The 21,428-nt window shown below is 54.0% G+C and overlaps 1 protein-coding gene across 2 annotated transcripts in view; it reads left to right on the forward strand.

Annotated features, from left to right (window-relative positions):
- The first annotated feature begins 1,830 nt into the window (after positions 1 to 1,830).
- Positions 1,831 to 21,428, forward strand: part of FBXL20 (F-box and leucine rich repeat protein 20) — a 38,555-nt gene continuing 18,957 nt past the window's right edge. Inside the window, exons 1-2 of one of the 2 annotated variants that reach the window (XM_066205324.1) lie at positions 1,831 to 1,936; positions 15,676 to 15,737. In XM_066205324.1, the coding sequence (XP_066061421.1) occupies positions 1,916 to 1,936; positions 15,676 to 15,737 (83 nt within the window). In that variant the 5' untranslated portion in view covers positions 1,831 to 1,915. Of the gene's footprint in view, positions 1,937 to 2,346; positions 2,511 to 15,675; positions 15,738 to 21,428 lie in introns of those variants that run through there. The other variant, XM_066205323.1, reaches the window with a different exon arrangement.

Genomic DNA, 21,428 nt, shown 5'->3' on the forward strand with positions numbered 1-21,428 from the left:
CCTGAAAGGAAAAGAGACTCAGGAGAGTGTTTTATTTTTAAAAGCAGTTTCATCTGATTCACTCAAGAGGAATGTGGGAAATCAGGAGCTCTGCGAACACATCTCCTTTGGAATTGCGTACTGAGCAGGATCCTGCTCCCACTGGATTTTGCTGTCGGTGCTGGAGGCCAGGATTTCCCTGTGGGAATGAGGTTGTGCTTCACCTTTTGGGATGCAGCGTGAAAAGGTGTCAAGGATTTGAGTTTCTTTTAAAACCACTGGAATTTCCCATCCTGGGCTGACCACAGGGGTACCCCAGGAAAACTGTTTGGTTTCCAGCTTCTTGGAAAGTCTTTTTAGTAGGTTGGCAATTACCCCATTAATTGTAGGGATTTTTCACCCCTTCCTCCTGCCTCCAGTGTAATTCCAGGGCTCCTGCAGAGTGTGGGAGCCTGAATTTCTCCCAAGCTTCCCTCAACTCTGGAGAACTTTCCCTTCTCCTATTTTCCAGTATTTATCCCTTGCTGCTGGTGTCCTGCACGCCACCACCTCCCCCTCAGCAGAGCTGGAAGTGATAGGAAAAGGGGAACTAAATCCAAACCTGGAGGGAGCAGAGGCTGACACCTGGCGCGGTGTCGGAGCGGTGGGACTGTGGGGTGCTGCAAAGAGGATGTCAGGAATGCAATCCCAGAGGAATTCAGCTGGACACCCTGCTCCAGTGGCTCCCTTGGGAATGGTGCCAGCTCAGCCTCTGGAGGGCTGCCTGCCCCCCTTGCCTGTTTTTATTTAATCCGTTTTTGGGGTTTGGTTTTTTTTTGACAAAAGCCCTTCGATCCGTTCAGAGTTGTGCGAGGGCACAACCAGCCTTCCAAAAGAAGCACTTTCAAGTGGAATCCGGGTTGGGAATCCCCCAGGATGGCTCCCTGGACTTACCCTTAGCCAGAGCCGTGTTTTCCTGCTGTGCAGCATGCTAAAAGTCGGAAGGGAGTCCCCGTTCAGAAGCAAAATTGACACAAAAACCTGTTTTAAAGGAGCAAGCTGCGCTCGTTTCCTCTCCCCTCACCCAGACCAAAGCTCAGTATCCAAAATTCCCCCTGTGGAAGGCGGGAACAGAGGGAACAACGTCTCCTCCAGCCACTGCAGGAGGCACGAGTCCCAGATTTAAAGCTTTTCACCCCATTTTGGTGCCCTGTCCCCTTCCAATGACGTCAGTCCTGGGAGAGCTGAGGTGCGTGACCACGCAGAGGCTTTGGGGTGTCAGTGCTCGGGCTCTGAGAAATGGTTTATTTTTGGAGTATTTTTGCTTATTCTCGATTATTTTACATCTTTCAGTATTCAGAAAGATAAAAATAAAATGAAAATTAAATAGAAGCCAAACCCTTTTAATCTCTGGTGGCGGAGTGAACACGGAGATTAAAAGAAACTGGTTCTTTTCCTCGATTGTCGTGATGTACATATAAATCCCTGGCTGGAAAAAAAAAATCGCTGGAATTGTAAATATCCCGGCTCCCGCGGCAGTTTTTTTTCGGGCGGAAAGTGGAATTTCGACTTTTTTGGAAATATTGCAGAGAACATGTTTTATTTACACGCAAATAAACCCCTTTGGTACAAAGCGGTCTCGGCTCGGTGCTGCGGGGCAGGCGCGCAAGGGCATCCCCGCCACGCTTGATTTTCCCGCCGGAATGACATCACCGTGACGTCAGCGCTGCGCGGGGCGCCGATTGGTTGAACTCGCTGCTCCCGGAAGGGAGCGGAGGGGCGGGGGACGCCCCCCACTCCCCCGTTGCCGGGACCCCCGATCCCCGCAGCCCCCCGGACAGCGGGGGGAGGATCCTGCGGGCCGCGGGGCGGGGGGGCCGCACCCCCGGGAACGGGGGGCAGCGCCTCTCGCTCCGCACCGGGGGAGGGGGCGGGAGGACCCCCCGGCGGCGGCGCGATGGGGGCGGCGGCCTGCGGGGTAGGTGGGGGGGGGGGGGGGGGAGCCTCGGTCGTGTGTCCTCCCCGCTCCTTCTCCCTCCCCGGGACAACCGCGGTCCCGCATCCTCAAGGCAGCCCCCGTCCTTCCCCTCTTCCCCGGGGCAGTCCCGCTCCCGGATCCCCCCTTCCCGTGCCCCATCCCCCTTCTTTCCGCACCCGCCTTTTCTCCCACCCCGCGGGGCACTGCGGGTTCCCCTCTCCTCTCCCTTTGCCCACCCAAACCCTCCATTGCCCACCCCGCCGTGCTCCCCCCTCCTCTCCTCTCCCCTTCCCCTCCCTCTCCCCGGTCCCTCTCCCGTCCTCTCCCCCCCCAGCCCGTCCCCTCCCCGCGGCGCGCGGCGGCGGCGCCGTCCAATGAGCGCGCTCGTTGCTGGCAGGTGCGGAGTGTTTTTGTTTTGGGTCGAAGTTGAGGCCGGAGCGGACGCGGCGGCGGCGCCGGGCGGAGGCCGCGCTCCGGCAGCCCCGCACCCCCCGGGCCCCGCGCCCCCCGCCGCCCCCGGGCCGGCCCCGCCATGCGCAGGGAGATGAACGGGGTCACTAAGAGCCGCTTTGAGGTGAGGGCCCCGGCCCGGCCCCGCGGGGGGGGGGGAGGCCCGGCCTGGCCCGGCGGAGGAGGCGCGGGGGGGGAGCGGGCCGCGGGGTGTGTGTGACCCCCGTGAGGGCTCCGGGATCCCGGCCGGCCCCGGCCCGGGCAGCGCGGCCGCGGGGCACAGCCCGGGGAGGGCACGGCGGGGTCGGTTTGAATGGGGCTGGGCTGGGGGGCTGAGATCGGCGCTGGCTGTGCGTGGCCCGGGGGGCTCAGGGCTGTGCCCCCCGGGGCTGGGGGGAGGTTGGGGTGAAACTTCTCCCCTCCACCCCCCCGTTTTCGGGGGGGGGGGATGTTCCGTCGGCGGATGTAAACTCCCGTGGGGGGGTCTGTGAATGGGGCCGGAGGTCGGGGGTGACCGTGGGGACGCGGGGAGCCTCAGGGCTGGGACCCCCGGGTTTGGGGGGGCTGTATGAAGCGTCTCCCCGCCTCATTTTTGGGGGTCCCGTGGGGGGCTCGGTGTGGATGAGGCTGGGGGGTGTCTCTGGGTGTGTGTGGGGGGCTCAGGGCTGAACTCCCGGATCTGGGGGGTCTCGGTGTGAAAATTCTTTCCCCTCCATCCCTTTCGCGGAGGGGTCCCCCTGTCTGATTTAAACTCGAGAGGGGCCTTGCTATGAATGGGCCGGGGGGGGCCGATTTCGGGGGGTGCCGGTGTGAAACTTCTCTCCCGCCCCATTTTGGGGGTCCCCCCGTCTGTTACAAACTCCCGGTGGGGTTTGGGGGGGTCGGGCCGGGGGGGGGGGGGCAGAGCTGCTGCCAACGTGTTGCTGCGGGTGTGAGCGCTGGCAGCCAAGTTGATGATGGAGCAGGAGCTGTGGGGAAAACACCGCAACCTTTGGGGAGCGGGGCTGGGGGGGCGTTCAGGGGGGAAATGTGCCCCCAGCGCCCCTTTTTTGGTTTTTTAATTATTATTTTTTTGGGGGGGGGGATTAGCCGGGGGAATTTTTTTTTTTTTTTTTTTGCTTACAGAGAGGTGGGGGATGGAGAGGACGGAAGGAGCGGAGGGTAAACAATGAGATCTATTCAAAGGACATGGCACAAAGCGGAGTGTGGAGCCAGGGCGATTCCAGCCGCATTGTTGTCCCAGCTGTCTTCCCGGGGGAGGAGGAGGAGGAGGAGGGGGGTAGGGAGGAAGGGCAGCGGCGGGATTTACTTCCCATGGCTGCTGTGGAGACTGTGGAGGATGGAAATCCCTGCCCGCTCCTTCCCCAGGACAAAAAAAAAAAGAGCCTGGGATGGTAAAGACGTGGCTGTTCCCCGGGGTGGGATGGCGATCCGGGGAAAACGCTGGTTAATGGTAAACTGAGGCGGCTCCGCTGTGGAATTCCTCAGCCCTGGAGCTCAGGAAATGCTGGGGGTGGGGGTCTCCTGCTGCACGTGGGATTGTTTTCTTCCTCCCTCAGATCCGTGTGAGTTGGGGGTGGGCTCAGGTTCTCTGGGTGTTGTCATGTTGGTGTTTGTGCGGCGTCCAGGGCTGAAAACGCCGGGCTCACCCTGGGAACGTGAGCCCTGCATCACCCAGCGTTATTGCATCGACTCTTCTGGGCTCTTCTTGCCTGCACACATTTGTTTTGTTTGGTTTGGGGTTTTTTTACCTCCTGAGAGCTTTTTTTTTTTTTAAATTTTGCACTGCTGCAGATTGACTGGTTACAGAGCAAAGAGTGAAAAAGCAGGTTGGTGACAGATTTGTTTTTGGGGGGGAAATGTCTCGTAGGGCATCGACATCCTTTGCTTCCTCAGCCTTGGTGTTGCAGTGCTGGAGTGAGTTCATTCCAGTTTTGGGAGGGTTTTCATCAGGGTTGCACCAGGACACGATGAACCCAATTCATTGGGGGAAGAAAAAAAAAAAAAGAGTGGGGAAGAGCTTTGTTTGGCTTGTTTTGGGTGGGTTTGTTTTTTTTTTTTTTCCTTTGCTGGAATGTTATTTTCTTCTCATAGTAAAAAAAAAAGAAAAAAAAAAACAAAACCAGACGAGTTGGAAAAAGCAAGCAAAATGCTCCAGGAGCCTTTGAGGCCTAAATTAATTTTTTAAAACCTATATTTATACAGGAAGAGTTGGTGTGTTAGGGAAAGGCTTATTTTGAGCTGCGAGAAGTGCCTTTAAACATCATCCTGTTTCTTGGCTGTTTTGGTTGCTGTGGCTGCCCCATCCCTGGAAGTGTCCAAGGCCAGGTTGGAGTGGGATAATCTGGGACAGTGGAACATGTCCCTGCCCACGGCTGGGACACTTCTCTCATCACTGGCTGAGTTTTCAGGTCCCTTTCCATCCCAAACCATTCCATGGTTATAAATCCAAGGCATCCTTTGGATGGATTATCTCTGACCCACCCACCTGGATAAACTCACTTGGATAAACCTGGGAAGGTTCGGAGCCGTTTTCCTTTAAATCCACGGTTTTTCCAGCCAGGTTAATGTCGGTCAGAAGAGCTTCCAAAATGTGAGTTCACGCTTCGAAATAGATTTATTTTCCAGAGGGGCAGAACGGGTGAAAATTCCTCTCTGCTTCCTAGAAACCAGTTTGTAAGTGGCTGTGCTGTGCAGGTGAAGGGTCTGTGAGAGTTCGCGTTTCGTGAAAACGGAAAATTGGGCAGAAATGTGGGAGAATGGGGGCTGCTGCTCAGAGCTGTGGAATATTGTCGTGAGGGTGTTTAATCCTCTTCCTCCTCTTCCTCCTCTTCCTCCTCTTCCTCCTCTTCCTCCTCTTCCTCCTCTTCCTCCTCTTCCTCCTCTTCCTCCTCTTCCTCCTCTTCCTCCTCTTCCTCCTCTTCCTCCTCTTCCTCCTCTTCCTCCTCTTCCTCCTCTTCCTCCTCTTCCTCCTCTTCCTCCTCTTCCTCCTCTTCCTCCTCTTCCTCCTCTTCCTCCTCTTCCTCCTCTTCCTCCTCTTCCTCCTCTTCCTCCTCTTCCTCCTCTTCCTCCTCTTCCTCCTCTTCCTCCTCTTCCTCCTCTTCCTCCTCTTCCTCCTCTTCCTCCTCTTCCTCCTCTTCCTCCTCTTCCTCCTCTTCCTCCTCTTCCTCCTCTTCCTCCTCTTCCTCCTCTTCCTCCTCTTCCTCCTCTTCCTCCTCTTCCTCCTCTTCCTCCTCTTCCTCCTCTGGATGGTGCCAGGGCAGTTCCCCTGGCTGAGCAGGGGGAAGTCAGGGCAGTCTGAGTCTGGAATCTCGTTTTGGGGTAAAACCAGCCGGGTCTGGGGCTGTGACTGATCTCTTGTTCCTGTTTCAGGCTTGAAATAACGGGTGAATTTCGGAGGGGGAGGCCGGGTTGGGTTTTTTTGCTCTTGGGTTTATTGTCTTTTGTGGAGCCACGTAAACAGATTCCTGAGCCATTGTTGTCGGGCGATGCACAAATCCAGTCCTCAGGGGGGTTAATAATAATAATAATAATTCCTCACTGCAGGAGTAAAATACGGTGTGGAACACGGGCCAAGCTCCTTAAATTGGAGTTGCGTGTGGGTTTCTGATCCCGGGAAGAGTGGGATTCTCTTTTCCCTGGGAATGCCGTGCCCGGCCTCGGGAGCAGACTGGGATTAGTCCCTTTACAGGAGGTGTGGCCACCGCGGAGAAAATCACCACTTAGCGCAGCAAAGCAAACAAAAAAGGGAAAACATTACCCAGATTGACTCCTGAGTCTCTGTGGTGCCGGTTTAACGTGGAACGTGCCCTGACAGATCCCGATCCCCGCTTGTATTTGGGATTTCTCTGCTTCCTGCCCGATGGAATACCAGCAGAGAGGAGGGCAGGCATCTCCTGGTGCTCTTGGAGGACTCACTGAGCAAGTTCTTAATCCCCCTTGCCCACATTCCCCTGCCCTGGGATGTCACCTGGAGCTGTCCTCGGTTTCTCTCAGCCACCTTGTCAGGATGAAATAATTCCAGTTCTTTTTTTTGTTTGTTTGTTTTTTTCCTCCCTTCCCCCGACTGAACCATCCTCCAAAACAACAGCACACAGAAAGCTCCATCCTTTCCAGCTTCCTCTGGGAGTCTCCAAACCCTCCAAGGGAGCAGGAGCTGCTCCTGGCTGTGAAGTCCGTGTGTCTCCGTGGGGCAGCTCGTCCCGTTGGAAATGACATTTTTGGGAACTCCAGGAATGTCTCTGAGGAATGAGGGTGCATGGGGAGCCTTGTGAGCACCTTTTCTGTTCTGGATTCAGGGTCCTTGGCGTGAGGGAACTGTGAACCTCTGCCGTTCCCAGGTCTTGTTGGTTTGTGGAGACGTGAAGTGAGCTGAGCTGGATGCAGAATGGGAAACTTCACGTGCTCCAAAATCGAGTCGCCTTCTAATAATTAATCCTGTCTGTGTTCAGAAAGCTGAATTGAATAATCTCACTGACCCTAATCCCATTTTGGAATCTGCTGCCTTCCCGCTCCTGTGTTTTCAGGGGGTTTGGCTTTAGGGCTGCTCCTTTCGGGGTTGTCCCTGTTCCCTTTCCTGGGCTGCTCCTCGTGCTCCTGGCTGGAATTTTACTGTTCCGAGGAACGGGGGTTGTGCAAACAGAGGGACACAAGCAGGGCAGGGAGCAGGGAAAACTTTGCTCTGACTCTCCCTGCAAAAACTGATGTCACATCATGGGATTTGATTTTATATGGGAAGAGGAGCCGTTGGTGACACAACCCAGGGAACACCTGAGGTGGCCCAGCTGAAACAGGTTTTTTGTTTTGGGTGGTGTCTAACAATGTGGCTCATGGATAATGAGAAGAAAACTGTAAAAAATAAAGATTTTTGGGAGGGGGGTTGTCCAAGCTGGTGGATTTTCCATCTTCCTTTCCACCCTCCCCACCCCTCGTTTATTTTTAATTTCAGTGTCGTGCCACATCACACGTAACATTTTTTAAAGCACTTTTAAAACTCCTGAATTTCTTTGGTTCAAAGTGGTTGTTGAAATGGTGCGATAGGAAGAAATGGAAACCGCAAGTTGTGTTTCACACCCCCCAGCTGTGCTGCTCCTGTGGCTTGGGTAGAGGGAAGAGAGATTTGGGGAGATTTAGAAGCCAAAATCAATTTGGTTGTGCAAAGAGGTGCTTGGCCCAGGGAGGCTGGGGAAGGTCCACCAGGAAAATGATTTTTGTCCTGAGCCTGTGACAGTGGTGTCCCAAATTTTTACTGCTGTTTTTGCCCCCAAAATAGGATTCGCTTCTTCCTTCTCCCTCTGCCAGGAATTGTGTGACAATGGGAATGTTGGCCCTGGCCAACTGATTTCACAGAACCCCTGTGGATATTTTGGGTTGGAAAGGCCTTAAAGCTCGTCCAGTTCCCCCACCAGGGACACGTGACGTTTTCCGGATAACGATAAGGAGAAAAGGGGAGGGGTTTAAACTAAAAGAGGAGAGATTTGGATATTGGGAAGAAATTGCTGATTGGGGTGGTGGGGATGCCCCTGGATTCCTGGAAGTGTCCCAGGCCAGGCTGGAGCACGCTGGGACAATGGGAGGTGTCCCTGCCCATGGCAGGGGTGGCTCTGGGTGAGCTTTAAGGTTCTCCCAAGCCATCCCATGATTCCCTGTCTGACCCCACTGAGGGATTTCCTGGTTGGTTCCAGGGATGAGCAGCACGGGGACCTTGGGGTGGTTTCACTGCTGGTTGGAACAGCTCCTACAAGGGACGTTTTGGGGAGCCCTGGTGGCACTGGGGACAGGGGCTGTGCCAGCAGAGGGACTCGGGGCCAGCACCCACGGGCACATCCCATTTCATTTGGTCACCATCGTTAATTGGGGCTTGGGACATTGCAGTAATTACTGTTTTCACTCCCTGCCCGGCTGGGAGCGTCCTTTGAGTCACACCATTGGGAAAGTCAGCCCTGGGAGGGTTTTGTCCTCCCTGATCCGGGGTGGAACCTGGGTCTGCACGGCCCCCTCTGCCTGATCCCACACTTTTCCTTTGGGACAAGCTCCCCCCATGCCCTTCACACCTCAGCTCAGGTGGGGTTGTTTTTTTTTTAATTTAAGACACCACCATTTGACTTTATTTCCCAGTATTTATGCCAATGATCTCAGCATCTTCGTACATAATAGCTGGATACAAACCCAGCAGGAAAAAAAACACCTTGTTACCAATAATAATAATAGTAATAATGATGATATTACCAGTAATAACAACAGAATTGCAGGTGGTGGGGAGGGGCAGAACTGTAATTTATCAAAGCAGCTTATTTGAATTGTGATGAGCCTCAGAGAGCTGGATAAGTCTTGGATTTAAGCTGAAAATACTGAATCACGTCTCAGGTTTTGGGTTTGATTTTTTTTTATTATAATTATTTTGATCCAGTCTCAGTGTATTTGTAGTAAATTGCTGCCCTGCTCAAAGGAGCTTCTAAAAAGATAAAAATAAACAGTGGGTGTTTTATGGCCAGGGACTGTGCCACGGGCTGTCCTGGGCAGGTCAGGAAGTCTTTGTCTTATTTATACCCTTCCTTTTTGGGGCTGGGTGTTGTTCTTAGGGGGCAGTGCTCTGTGTTTAAAACCTTGGCGGGTGTGTGTGTGAGAGAGCAGCGCCGTTTTCCATCCAGAAATCCCTGCTGGGTCACTTTGATGTCACCGAGTCCTCGGTGTCACCTGTGGGGGGCTGAGGCTCCTGCCGGGGCCGCAGCAGGGATGGGGCTGGTGCTGCCCAGCCCTCACCTCATCCGTGTGATCCCACTGACGTTGGGGAGGTGTTTTCTCATTCAGCTCCTTGTGGGGAATCAAAGCTGATTAACTGGGAGCTGCTGCCTCCCCTGAGCTGTCCCCAGGCTGTCCCCAGGTCCCGCCAGGGCCACCCGGGAGGAGCCGCTCGGATGTCATCGGGTAACTGGGGGCTGGGGGGCTGGAGATGGGGTTTCAACTGAGCACGGGGAGGGCTCAGGAATGCTTTGGGATGGGAGAACTGTCTGGCAGCCAGGACTGGGGGAGGAGAACAAAACAGGTGAACAGAAAGAGGCCGAATGTGCCCGTTGGGTGCCCGGCGGCAGCTTCTGGAGAGGTTCTCTTTCAGTGGGGCACGGACACGTGGCAGCTGAAATGGGAGATGTGGAATCAGTGGGGGTTTGGTGTCTCACCTGTGCCCGTGGAGTTTTCCTTTCTGGAGGCAGCAGCACGACCTTGTCCCTGTGCCCATCCATCGCTGAGGGATTTCCCTCCAGGGCACTGCGCAGAGGGATGTGCAGTGGGAAGAGCTTCATCCCGGGCTCCGCTCCTCTAGGGTTTGACTGAGGGCTGAATCATTCCTGGTTTTCAAAAAAACCTCCAAAAAAGGCTCTTTATTTAATGTGTCCCAACTGCAGGCTGGGCTCAGGTAGCTCCTCCATCCCAGCAGGAATTTAAACCTCCCCAACCAAGCAGTGACCCAGGACTCGGCGATACGACGGTGCCCACCCAGCCCCCGGCCTATCCAGCTATTTTTAGGAATATTAAGCCCTGTAATAATAAGCCTTTTTTGCCCGGGGTCTATTTCTGCTTGTCCTGCTTAGTCAGGATTGTGCCTGAGCAGAGCTCTGGTTGGGAGCCAGAGGGGCGAGCGTGGCCGGGGCAGGAGGGCAGCGCCCGCCTTGCTGTCCCTCCCAATCCCCACGGAGCATCCCGGGCTTGTGACAGCCCGGCCTCATCCAGCAGCCAGCCATTTCCTTGGAGACTCGGTGCAGATTAAACTGGATGGCTTTTTAAATAAAATTTCCCATGTAACTGCGGGCTGCAGGGAGGACTCCCTCGGTCGGAGCCGCTCGTGGATGTAAACAGCGTCGTTCTTTGGATGGAGCCCTCGGATTTCGCTGTCACTTCGCTGTGACTTATCTCTGCAGTGTGATGTTGCCTTTGCCTCCAGGAAGGCAGCTCAGCCTGCTCCAGCTGCTGCTTCCCAAAACCGTGTCCTGCCAAGGGAACTGATGTTTCTCACGTCGCTGTTGTTTGAGCCTTGGTCTCAGAGGTGGAATTTCTTTCCCAAAACGAGCGGAACTCGAGGCAAGGTGTCAGCACATACTGACCGTGTTCGTGAGCAGTCGTCTCAAAGCTTCACTGGGCTTTTCCAAAGGAAGTGCAGAGTGAATTCCACATTTTTTCTTGTTGTTCTGGGGTTTGTGCTCAGCTTGTTTTTTCACTAGGTTGGAGTTGTGGGTGAGGTTTGCTGTGAGTCTTATGTCAGTGACTGTACTGGGCTTGTTCATCTCCGTGTGGACCATAACGGATAAAATTGGTACAAATTCTACCAGAAATGCTGGAATTTGGGCTGGGAGCCAGCAGCCTTACAGCTGGAGAAACCTCCCAGTGCATCTCAGACTCAGGGCTTAAACGCCGAACAAATTCACACGGAGCTTTCAGAACAGAGAAGACTTTGGGAGCATGGAAGGTTCACCTCCAAAATGTCTTGATACAAACTGGGTGGGCTGTAAACTCCAAAATATTCAATCTGTGGATGCAGTCCTTAATTTCTGCCATCAGTGGTTGATTCCCCACCTTTCCCAACCTAAAACCAGTTTCCAGAGCTCATTATTTGCTCTCTTATAATTAATAATTGCAGTTTTCTGGCTGGGTTTGAATTGCTTCATTTCCTGTGGTTCTGTGCAGTTGTGGAGGGTCTGGCCAGCATTTCCTCGTGGAGCAGAGCTCCCAGAACCCTGGAACATCCTGAGTTAGGGCAGTGAGCTCCAGGCCTCACAGCAGCCGCAGTTTCATCCTCAGCAAATCATGACCTGCAGCTTCCTTGTCTCACACAGTTTCTTGTCCCACAAGTGAACGAGTTGGTTTAAAATCAGAATACTTGCTAATGTTTCGTAGGTTATGGTTTTCAATTCTGTGCTCTTTCTTTGGCATGAGCTTTGCTTGACGCAGAGACCTGCAGCACTTTGTTGGTTGTGTTTCTGGGAATGTTTCTGGCTTTCATTTCCTGCCCACTTCGGAGGGTGTCTCTTGGTTGGTTTTTGTAGAGAAATGGGCGTCACTTTCTCCCTTCCCCTCTCCGTGGTGCCCTTGGTGTTGTGTCGGTGCTTCCCAGGCAGCCTCAGGCTCTCCAGAGGTGCCACATTCAGGTTCTTTTTCCCTGGAATGAGCATCGAGGTGGAGAATTCTGCCTCTCACTGTCACCACTGACCCTCGCAGCCACTAATTCCCTGGAGCTCTGAGTTATCTTCATCCCTTTTTCCCCCACTGAGGTTTGAATTTTCTGCTTTCAGGTGTTTGGGTTTGGAGCTGACACCATGTTGGCTTTGGCCCTGAGGCTGCTGAAATCCCATCGGGAATTCCAGGGGCAGGACAAGGGGAATGGCCTCAAACTGGGAAAGCAGGGCTGCATTGGGTGTTAGGGAAAGAATTCCTCCCTGTGAGGGTGCTGAGGCCCTGGAATGGGTTTTCCAAAGAGGATATGGACTCACCATCCCTGGGAGTGCCCAAGGCCTGGTTGGACAGGACGTGGAGCACCCTGGGGTGGTGGGAGGTGTCCCTGCCCATGGCAGGGGTGGCACTGGGTGGCCTTTGAGATCCCTTCCCACCCAAACCCATCTGTGATTCCGTGAGCCAGGAGAGAGCCGAGTGCTCCCATGGATGTTGGAGCCTGGGCGGTGGCACGGCCGCCCCAGGACATCCTCCTGGGCACGTTCCTTGTGCGGGGACACTCGGACACTGCCACCTCTCCTGCGCACGGGTGTCCCAGCTCAGGGTGACAAAGCCCTGATGTGACAGAGCAGCGTCTCTGCCCTGTGAGCAGGGAAATGTGGGAATTGGCTCTGGGCTGCTGGGAATGGAGCCAGTCTGCCACATTTTGGGAATTCTTGAGGGCAGAGGAAGAGTTTTTAAAGGAGATGGACGATTGCACGTTGTGCTGAGCGTGGGGCTGCAAGAGCAGCTCTGCCTTTTGCTCACTTTTGCCTGTCTGTTTTCATGAATTTCCTAAATTCCATAGGATTTCAGTCTGCTTTGGACTTTAAATCCCATCCAGTGGGCAGGGTCACCTCCCACTGGCCCAGGCTGCTCCAAGCCCCATCCAGCCTGGCCTTGGGCACTTCCAGGGATCCAGGGGCAGCCACAGCTCCTCTGGGAATTCCATCCCAGCCCCTCCCCACCCTCCCAGGGAGGAATTCCTGCCCAATATCCCATGTGGCTTCACCCAGCAGCAAAGTTGCTCCTCGGTGGAGGATTCTGTGTTTGGCCCAGAATTGAAAATTTACATGCAATTTTACAAGAAAAAATCTGTTTTTCTGTGTCCCGTCCAGAATAATTTCTTCTGTTGGACAACACCTGGTATTAGAGAAGACAAAAGAGATGTTAGGAGAAGCAAACTCAGAGCATTTAGGTTTTTTTATCCCTCGAAGCATTTTGAAAGCCTGGAAATCTAGAATAGCCTCTGACATTTATTTTTTTTTTCGGAGCTTTATTTTTGTATGGACTTGCCAGAAGGTCCCCCATGTCCGTGGTATATTTAGCTGTTCGTGCTGCCATGACTTAGCAAAATCCCAGTTCCAGCCTGTTTTCACCCATCTGAGCCTCAGGCTTTGAGGGAAGGCTGGAGAAAAAAGGTCTGGAGATGCATCCTGGCTCTCCCCAGCCTTCCAGGGGAGCGGGAATTCCAGAGCTGAGCTTCTCCCCTGGAGCCCATCTCGCCTGGGCCCCGTCACGGTTTAAGTCCAAGGACTATTTTTAGTGAGACAAAAAAAAAAAGACAAACATTCCTTTCGATCAGTGCTGGTCAAAGGGAAGCTCCTGCAGAAACCAGTCTGGGGCTGAGGTGAGGTTTTCCTGCTCAGGGGTTTGATGGGCAGGGTTCCCTGTGCTCCTGGCTCCTTCTGGAATCTCTGTTTTAACCCTTCCTGCCCTTGTTCTGCTCTGCTCTGCTCTGGTTCCTTTTTGGAAGTCTGCTCCTGCTCTCTGATTGCTCCTTTAATTTCTCTGATCCTTTTTCTTTTGGGAGGGGAGTCCTGATTCGAGGTGTGGACAGTGGTGGGAAAGGGTTTGGATCTGCCTGCGTGCTCCTGCAGCTGGGGAAAAGGACTCACGTCCCGTTTTCCCATCAATGATTCCTCTGCGTTCCTCCTCCATTAGAGCTCCCTCCGTGATTTCCTCGATCTCCTAATCAATCAGCTAATCAATTTAATTAACTGCTCCTGTCCCTGAGTGTGCAGGTGCTCCTCTCCCAGCCTTGGGAATGTCTGTCCCCACCCACTGCGGCTCCGGAGTCGCTTGGAGCTGGGAATGGCCAAACCTCAGTTCGATTAGCAGCAAACTGGGCTGGCAGCTGCCGGGCTGGTTCCTGCTCAGGACTTGTGATGTTCCTGCTGGGAAGTGATAAAAGGGTCTGCAGGGAGGGCGGCACTTCTGCCGGCTGACATTTTGGGATGGAGCTCCGAGAATTCCCACCTCAGCACCGCGCTCTGGCTCTTGGGGTAATTCGGAAGCAAAGTGGGATTTGGGGGCACAACGTGTGGCTCTAAAATCCTGGGGTTTGGGGTTCTCTGGGGGTCGTGGTGTTCCCCAGTTCCCAGTTTCCCAACTGGAGCATTTAAAGGGCCATTTAGTGGCAGCACGTTGGATTTTCACACTGGGTTTCCTGTTAAGTTGTGGTGGGGTTGGATCCGTGCTCAGGTACAGGATATTTGGGATGTGATGGGGTTGGATCCGTGCTCAGGTACAGGATATTTGGGATGTGATGGGGTTGGATCCGTGCTCAGGTACAGGATATTTGGGATGTGATGGGGTTGGATCCGTGCTCAGGTACAGGATATTTGGGATGTGATGGGGTTGGATCCGTGCTCAGGGACAGGATATTTGGGATGTGATGGGATTGGATCCGTGCTCAGGTACAGGATATTTGGGATGTGATGGGGTTGGATCCGTGCTCAGGGACAGGATATTTGGGATGTGATGGGATTGGATCCGTGCTCAGGTACAGGATATTTGGGATGTGATGGGGTTGGATCCGTGCTCAGGGACAGGATATTTGGGATGTGATGGGATTGGATCCGTGCTCAGAGACAGGATATTTGGGATGTGATGGGGTTGGATCCGTGCTCAGAGACAGGATATTTGGGATGTGATGGGATTGGATCCGTGCTCAGGTACAGGATATTTGGGATGTGATGGGGTTGGATCCATGCTCAGGGACAGGATATTTGGGATGTGATGGGATTGGATCAATGCTCAGGTACAGGATATTTGGGATGTGATGGGGTTGGATCCATGCTCAGGGTCAGGATATTTGTGATGTGATGGGATTGGATTCATGCTCAGGGACAGGATATTTGGGATGTGATGGGGTTGGATCCATGCCCAGTTACGGGATATTTGGGAAGTCGTGGTGATGGGTATTTGGGAGGTGCTGGATTTTCCCCACAGCAAGACAATACCAAGCCTTAGAGCTGATTTAACTCAGATTTTTCTCAAGAGCCTCATGAGGCTTTGCTCTCTGTTTTCCTTGGGACTCCTTGGAAAAGAGAAGCTTCTCTTGTTCTTAGAGTGTCTGGGATGCTTTCACCTGGTCCCAAAGTCCATTCCAGGTGCATGAGGTGTTGTCCATGGATTTGGAGGGATACAAGAAGCAGCTCTGGCCCCGTTGCCTTGGAAGAACACAGAACTTTCCCAGCACTATCCCTCCTCCTGGTGCAGCACCAAAGGTCACAATTCCTTTAAACCATTCTTGGTGGTTTAAAAAATGTTTGTCCCAGAGCTCCTGAGAGCTGGGAGAACCTTCTGGCCTCTGGAAGACTTGGTTGTTTCTCTGTTCGCCAGCGCCTTTTCCATCACAGAACCCAACCCTGCTGCACCTACACCTTCCACCTCTGTTTGGTGGATATTTGGGCTGCTGGCCAGATGTTTGGTGTGTAAAACCTCCCAGTTTTGATGTGTTTGTGCCCCCAAAGTGCTGAGGGAGCCTCCCCCGTCAGTGCCAGCTCACAACCACGTCCTAATTATCATTTTCTTCACTGGAACAGCTGCAGATCTCAGTTTGTATTTAACCTCTCAATCCCCAGAGCATCCTTGCTTTAGGATACTTTGATGTAATGCTCCATCCAGCTGTGACCCAGTGCAGGAGCTGGAAACTGCAGCACAGAGTTTATCCGTTAAGAATTTACTCATCCAGATATCTGGAAACAGCCTCTTTTTCCAACCACTCCTTCCCTGGGGTGAAGCAGAGTTTGTTCCCTTGATGTCAGGCTGAGCTGTGCCTTTTTTTTTTTTTGTGTTTGCAGATGTTCTCAAACAACGATGAGGCTGCGATCAACAAAAAACTGCCCAAAGAGCTGCTGCTTCGGTGAGTCCTGTCCCTGGACACCGGTGGGTTCTTATTTCCAGCCAGGATTTTGCTGCTCTGCTCCCAAATCGTGAGCTTGGATCGGGGTCACTCATAAAGCCAGGCCCAAACCAGAGGCAGGTCAAAGGTCTGTGTCAGCAGTTTGTGCTAAATGGGATTAAGTTTTGGGGGGGTTTTAAATGCTGGGTTGGTTTGCTGGTTTGGTGAGTGGAGGAACTTTGAATCAGGTCTTTAGTGAGGGTGAGGATTCTCTCATTAATCCTCCTGATGAGGGTGGGCTGGTGTGGAGAACAGGATTCTTCTTCTCTTAGGGGTTGAGTTTAAAGCAAAAGTGAATCCTTCTGCTGCAACTACACCTGAATGGACTTTGTCCTGTCCCTTGTCAACAGGAGCCAGATGTTCAGCTCTTGGCAGGATGGTCCCGTTGGCAGACACCAAACAGATCAGACTTTGTGGGCTGTTGGGCTTTGAAAATCCTTGAAGGGCTCTGTGGAGAATTCTGCCCTCCCCTGCTGCCCCGGTGGGAAGCAGGAGGGGACTGTGGGGGTGACTGTCCCTCATTTTGGGCTCTGGAAGTAGAGCTGAGTGTGTCAGCGCTTTGAGCTCAGGTGTTGGACTGGAAATGGGGAAAGCAGAGGCAGGTGGAAGCTTCAATAATTAACAGCAACAACGTTCTTACACTGCAGGAAACTGGTTCTGTCAACACCCAGGGACAGTGAAGTCTGGGGAGGGGAGTGTGACCCGGGGAAGTGCTGCTGCCTCACTTCTGGAATAAAAGGAGCAGGGAAAAGGGATGACTGTGTTTAGTTTTCAGTGCACTGCCTCCTCTGGAAGGGGATTTCCCACCTGGTTCCATTGGGATTTCCCACCTGATTCCGTTTCTTTTATTCCAGTATTCCTCACTCACCCCAGAGCACAAAGTGTGGCTGTTGGAGCCCTCCCTGCTGCCAGGGTGGATATTTGGGATTGGGGGCTGGGACACAGGAGATGATTGTCCCCGAGTGTGGAGATCCCTGTGTGAAACCAGAACCTGGGAACGAGGGGCACCAGTGGGAGGAGCAGGATGGAGACACAACCTCCACAGGAGGAGTTTGCACAGGGCTTTGCAGGTGGCTGCTTATCCTGAACCACGGCTGGGATGTGGGGCAGCAAAAGAGTAGCAAAAATAATTGTATTCCTGGATTTTCTGAGGTGATTTCCTTTTTCTGATGGGAGCAGATGCAACCAACGTGGGTTTTGTCCCTGTGCTGAGGTGGCAAGACAGGGGTAGGTTGGGGACAGGTTGTGAAGGGCCCTGATGGGTGAGGCGGGGAGTCCGTGTGGCACTGGGAATGTGGGGAATGGGGTGGAGGGGAAAAAGGTTGGGTGAGGAAATGCAAGTGGGATTTTGCCTGGATTTCAGGGGAGGGAGAAGTGTGAGGTCACTGAGGTCACTGAGGTTCCCTGGGAGCAGAGCCTTGCTTGGAGCCGGGGGGAGGTTTCTGTCAGATGGAAGTGGGATGGTCCCGAGTGGAGCCAGAGGCTGAGGGTTGGCTCATTGCTGTGTGTGGGAAGGTACAGCCACCTCCAGGTGTCCCCTCCTGGCTCTCAGCTGGAGCAGGTGCAGCAGTGCCAGGACATGGACTGGTCACACCACGGGCTGGGGCTGTCCCGTCCCTGGCAGTGTCCCTGGATAGGGTTTGGAGCAGCCTGGGACAGTGAGAAGTGTCCCTTACCCATGGCTGGGGTGGCACTGGATGAGCTTTAAGGTCCAACCCAAACCATCCCATGATTCCATGAACATTGCTGGACAGCTGGAGAAGGATTTGTGGCAGGGAGGAGGGAAGGTCCCGCATGGAGCAGGGGTTTTCATCAGGACAAGCCCCAGCCTGGCTGAGTTCCCACCCTCCTGCCCTGTGGAAATGTCTGTGCCTGTTGTTTCCTGTTGTGCCTGATCACCCCGACCTGCTGCAGAGCAGGGAATTGTTCAGGACGGAACCGAGGGGAAACGGGGAGTTGATAAATGTTGAAAGCTCATGAGCGACGGTTTGGAGAGCTGGAATTCACTGTTAGCATACTGCGAAAATTAATTACTGCGCATTGACAGTGCAGCCTTTGAAAGAGAAGCTTGGATGGGTTTTCTGCAGGAATCTCCTGTAAATGGGCGTCACTGTGTGCAGGACAAAGGCTGGTGTGTTTGGGCACTGCTCTGTGAAGTCCTGGCCCTGCTCCGGGCACTCAGACAGCTTTGGGGTCCCCTGGGCGTGGAGTGGAAGCTGCACTTGGGCAAAATAAAGAGGAGGAGGATGTGAAATGGGAGAACAACAGCTGTTGTTATCCCTGAAAATACAGGGATGGGCCAGGAGGGGTGCTGCTCCCAAGGGCTGTCCTGGGACACGGCCCTGGATGCAGCAGTGACATCGTGTCCTGGAATGGGGACGTTTGTCCTGCGTGTCCAGAGAGCAGGACAGGGGTGGGGAGGTCACAGAATCCCGGGATGGTTTGGGTTGGAAGGGACCTTAGGGATTGCCTGGTTCCACCTGCCGTGGCAGGGACACCTCCCACTGTCCCAGGCTGCTCCAAACCCTGTCCAGGGACACTGCCAGGGATGGGGCAGCCCCAGCCCATGGTGACCGACCCATGTCCTGGCACTGCTGCACCCGCTCCAGCTTTGTCCCCTGCCAACTGAGAGCCAGGAGGGGACAGCTAGAGGTGGCTGTACCTTCCCACACACAGCAATGAGCCAAAGCAGCAAAGAGCAGAATTCCCTCCCTGGGCAGCGTCTGCCTCGGTGACTCCCAGCGTTGAATGCACGGCTGCTGTTGGCTCCAGCTGTGGTTGTGTCCCCTGAGGAGCAGCCTGTCCCTGTTTCCCTGCATTCCCGCTGCTGTTGGGAAGCTGCTCTCCCTCCCTGAGGCTGCCTGCCAGCCCTGGGAGCCAGCCCCCAGCCCCCAGCCTGGATTTCCCCTGGCAGAGGTGGATTTCTCTGCTGCCCTGCTGGAGAAGTTTTCACTGCCAGCGTGACGTGGGGCTGCTGCACGGCTCCTGCTTGATTCCAGGATCAGGCTGCTGGAATTCAGCTGCTCCTGCTGGGTCACGGGCAGGTCAGGCAGTTTGCAGCTCTCTCCTGGCCTAAGCAGCTTTGAGTCCGTGCTGTGCCCATGCGGCACATCCCCAGCCCTGGCTCGGCCATCCCCACACGCTGGTTTATCCCTCAGGAGCTGGACTTGTGCCCTGGGGAGCAGCAGAGCCGTCCCCCTGCCCAGCCCCTGGGAGCGGGGTTGAACTGGGATTGAACTGGGATTGAACTGGGATGATTGGAGGGGGGGGATCGCTGGCAGAAATTGAGGTGGGTAATTTTAGAAGGCTGAAGGTCTAAGCTGGCTCACCTCGGAGCCTGCAGCATGCAGGGATTTCATGAGAGTCTTGACCCTAATCTAATTAGGGCAGCAGTGGGAAAGTGAGGAGTCCTAGAAACCCCTGAGTGGATTAAGAGGTTGAAACCTGAAAATTGCTCAAAGTGGGCGTGTTTTACCCAAATTGTGCAGAGCCGAGCTGTTCAGACAGAATCGTACACGCAGGGGGTCCCTTTGCAATGAGACAGTTTAATCCGCTGCAATTCCAGATTTGATTCCTGTTTGGGAAGCTCAGTCCACCTTCATCTGTGGTCACTGTGAGATGATAAAGTTAGTTTTGTGGATTGTTTTCTCCGCCGTCGACTCTGAAGAATAAAAAGGCTGATGTCAAAGGGCTCAGCAGGCAGCTGTGAGCAGGACAGGAATCCTGTTTGGATGGAAAAATAAATGTGTCCAGCACAGTGCCTTTGGGCCTGTTCATGCAGAATTGGGGGGGAAAAAAAAATCATTTAAGTGGCGCTGATCTACTGCTGCCGCCCAGTCACTGCTCATTTGTGGCGCTTGGGGTATTTTAATGTCGTCCAGCAGTTCCTTGGAGAGGGACGATCCCGTCCTCAGGGCTGCAGGGGAATTCTCAGCTCGGGCCATGGTGCCTGCAGGACTTCACCTGTGCTCCTGCTGCTCCTCCTGCTCCATGGGGAGCAGCTGGATCCAGTTCTGAAACGGTGGAAATCCACAACCAAGGAGTGCCTGCTGTGAAAAAAACAGCCTGATTCTGCCGAGTCGTGGGCTCAGGGTGTTGGACAAGTGCGGGAGGAGCCGAGGGAGCGCTGGAAAAGTCTCTGGAGCTCCTCAGAGCCGAGATCTCCGTGCTGGGGAAGGGAGAGGGGTGAGGGTTTGCCCGGGGTGAATCCCTGGCGGTGTGTGGGCAGAGAAGGGAAGGGAGGAGCAGGAAGTGGAGGGGAATTTATCTCCGATCTCCCAGCCCTGACAGAGGGATGAGGTGGTCATTAACAGTCTGGAATTCCCATGGAATTGTAATGAAAATAGAGGAAAACTTCCCTGCTGAGTGACCTGTAGAAGCTGAAGTTTTATTGACTCCTACAATGGGGATTTGAACACAAGGATTTCCCCCAGCTTCCCTCGTTTCCCAGGCTTTCCTGGTTTTGTGGTGCTGGATAAACCCTTGGGCGCCAATAAATGACCTTGGGCGCAGGGGGAGCCTTGTCTGTGGGCAGGGAGGGTGGAACTGCTCTGAAATCCAGGATTTGGGATTCCAGACGGCCTGCAGGAGCACGTGGGCTCTTCTCCAGAGCTTTTCCCCAGCAGATTTGTCTCGTGGTAAGATCAGAAGCAGCTTGAACCCCTTGGATCTTAACCCCTGAACTCCTTGGGATCCATCAGCATCCCTGGGAAGTGCATGCGCACAGGAGGGAATAATGTGGCTGTTCCTCCTGGTTTAGCTGAGTGATACCTTTGTTCTGATAAATAATCTGCGTTGACCCTCCGTCAGGAAAACCCTTTCTCCCCCAGTATTGGTGTTTCTGAAGGGCTTTTTCCATCCCTGCTGCTCAGGATGCTCGTGGCTGACAATGTTTGCCTTCTCTTTCGGGTGGCCTTCAAGTTGAAAACACTAAATTAAAATACCCAAGCGTGCTGTGGTTGAACTCTTGCCTTATCTTTGCAAAAACTCCCGTTTTATAATTGTTCCCAAAGGGAACGAGGCCTCGATGTCCTCCCGCCCTGCGCTTGACCTCGTCCGTTTTGGGACACGATTGTTTGAATGACCATAAACCATGAAATGACATTGAAACCCCACGGGATTGTAGGCGTTGTTGATGTCTTGGGTGCAGATTGGGAGCTTCCTGTGGGCTCCGTGCTTCCTGCAGCCACGGCTGGGGGGGTGTGATCCCGAAGGAAATCCTGGCAGTCTCAGCTGTGTCATTCCTTTATCCCAATAACAGCCTGGCCCTGCTGGGTCCCCGGGGTGTCCCCTGACCCAGGGTGGCACTCAGCAGTGACCACGGCGTCACTGTCCCTCCTGGCTGAGCACATCTGGCTCTGCCAGCTGTGGAAGTGCAGAATCCTCTCCCTGAAAGGCCCATCCAGTGCCAGCCCTGCCTTGGGACACCTCCCACTGCCCCAGGCTGCTCCAAGCCCCATCCAGCCTGGCCTGGGACACTTCCAAGGATCTCTGGGAAGCCCATTCCAGCCCTTTTCCACCCTCACAGGGAGGAATTTCTTCCCAATATCCCATCCAGCCCTGCCCTCTGACAGTTTTAACCCCATTTTATTTCCAGGCCCTGGGAACAGCCCCTCTCCATCTTTCCTGTTGTCCCTTCAGGTCCTGGGAGGC

Source organism: Chamaea fasciata, unplaced genomic scaffold (assembly GCF_029207755.1).
Source record: "Chamaea fasciata isolate MVZ Bird 193981 ecotype frontalis unplaced genomic scaffold, bChaFas1.0.hap1 SCAF_27, whole genome shotgun sequence".
NCBI lineage: Eukaryota > Metazoa > Chordata > Aves > Passeriformes > Sylviidae > Chamaea > Chamaea fasciata.